Source organism: Rattus norvegicus, chromosome 3, assembly GCF_021556685.1.
Source record: "Rattus norvegicus strain SHRSP/BbbUtx chromosome 3, alternate assembly SHRSP_T2T, whole genome shotgun sequence".
NCBI lineage: Eukaryota > Metazoa > Chordata > Mammalia > Rodentia > Muridae > Rattus > Rattus norvegicus.
Genome location: NC_141536.1, coordinates 97,657,933 through 97,660,376, shown reverse-complemented (window position 1 = coordinate 97,660,376; position 2,444 = coordinate 97,657,933). Strand labels below are relative to the sequence as shown.

Here is a 2,444-nt window from a genome sequence, read left to right as displayed (position 1 = left end):
TTTTGTGCTGTTAGAACAATATTTAATCAAATTTTTACAAAATAATTAAATATAAGCCTGACAAATACAATTAGTTTCTTTTTCATAATACTTAAGACATTTAAAACATTCAATAATTTTCTAAGATAGAAGGATCAGCTTTTGAAAAATTAGGAAGTAGTTTAGTGGTTTACATGATTAAAACTTTCCATTTCCAGAATTATATTAAAGCTATTACATATTAAGATACTTGAACTAATTGTACATGAAAGTTAAATAACCCAAATTTTAGCTTTTCCTCATTTCAAAATATTTATGGTGGATTTCCGGGGCATTAAGTATTTACCCTTACCCTGTGATTCATAAAATATCCTTTTAATCTCTTTAGAGAATGTTTTATATCTTTATTTCTCAGTGTATAAATGGCTGGATTTAGGAGAGGTGTAACAACAGAATAAAACACAGCAAGAAATTTGTCAAACCAGGTGATATTGAGGGGCCACACATAGATGAAGATACAGGGCACAAAAAGAAGCAACACCACAGTGATGTGGGCAGTGCATGTGGACAGGGCCTTAGATGCCCCAGTCTTAGAACTCTGATGAACAGTGATAAGAATATATGTATAGGATATAAGCAACAGAATAAAGCAAGTTACAACCACAACCCCACAGTCAGCATTTACTAAAGTATCTAAGTCATGGGAATCCATGCAGGCTAGGTTGATTACCAGTGGTATGTCACAGAAAAAACTGTCTATTTTCAATGGGCCACAGAGAGGTAGTTGCAGAACTGGTACAAGTTGACTCAAGGCATGTACAAAGCCAATTGTCCAGGAAATTAACACCAGTGCAGCACATCTTTTCAGGTTCATAATGGTGAAATAGTGGAGTGGTTTGCAGATGGCCACATAGCGGTCATAAGCCATCACCAGTAACAACACCATCTCTGCTGCACCGATGCAATGGTCAAAGAAGACCTGGGACATGCAGCCTGCAAAGGAAATGGTCTTGTTTTCCCTGAGAAAGTCTGTGACCATTTTTGGAGTGGTAACTGAGGAAAGCCATATATCAACAAAGGACAGGTTGGCTAGCAAGAAATACATAGGGGAATGGAGATGACGGTCAATGGTTATTAAGATCACAATGACAATATTTCCTGACAGAATGAGCAGATAAACTATCAAAAATATCACAAAGAGCAAAACCTGAAGATTCTGTGAGTGGGAAAGTCCCAAAAGCACAAATTCTGATACCACGGATTGATTTACTTCATTCATTTTGTCCCAAGAAACCTATGGAGAAAGAAAGATGTTGGAGGGATGTTAGGAAAAATTACTTGAATAATTTGACATTCACTTTGGGACTTAATATCTATAAATCATATAAATGTAAAGAGAAGTCTTCACCAACTATAAATGTCATTACTATCCAACCTACAAGCTCGTGAGCCATGGTTAGCTTTCATGGAAGCAGAGCATCTAATTAAATTTACGTGCACATTTTTTTACAAATATTTTCTGCATGAGGGTAGGCAAAAACACAGATAAGAAAGCTGAGAGGATACAAATGATTATGTCATCTTCTTAGAGGGAGATTTCTACCTGCTAGTTCAGTTTAAACTAATTCTCAATGCAGAGCCAACTGTTATTCCACTATGTGATGAAAATTAACTGATATCCTTGGGGAAGTGATTATTAATTACACTGAATTTCAATGCACTGGATGTATTACAGTTTTTCTGTTCTTATCACTATAGTGATTCTCTAAAGTTACAATGCTGTTTCTTTTATAATACCTTATAACACTAAATTTTGATCTTACTCCTGTGAAGGAAGTGTTGTAATAATGATTATGAGAGAAACTATAAAATACTGTATAGGATACTCAAACACATGATTGGGAGGCAAACATCATGTTCATATTTACCATAAGTTAAATATATCACAGAACTTATTTGGACAACTAAACTCATTAACAAAAATGATAATACAGATAAATGTAGAAATGTATTAGTTGAACATTAGGACAATTCAGATACAATCTTGAAAATTACATAAAATTTAAGGTTATAATTAGAACATATTTATTTTAAATAATATCAATAAATAGTAATAAATAACTATACTCTAATATACTATAATATTCATGACTTTTACCATATAGTATGCATTCACCTACTACATATTTATATAGCATCTATCATCTATCTGTCATCATTATCTATCATCATCATCTCTCTGTTTCTCTTCAATTTGTATCATCTATTTATTGATATCTGTTATTACTTGAAAGATGGTAATACATCACATATACATATAAATAAATAACACTTTGACTATCAGTTTTTCATTAATGTGAAGTTAAGCATTCACTAGAAACTAATTATATCAAAATATGTGTCTCTATTGATAGTGACAAGTAATATTGACAATAGTCAAACTGCATGAAGAATAATATATGCAA

General features: G+C 32.5%; 1 protein-coding gene across 1 annotated transcript; it reads right to left on the bottom strand.

Moving 5' to 3' along the window:
- Positions 1-313: 313 nt before the first annotated feature.
- On the bottom strand, positions 314-1,258 carry Or4k50 (olfactory receptor family 4 subfamily K member 50). The gene is given in 1 exon segment (NM_001000610.1): positions 314-1,258. A coding segment is annotated over 1 exon segment (945 nt).
- Positions 1,259-2,444: the final 1,186 nt, after the last annotated feature.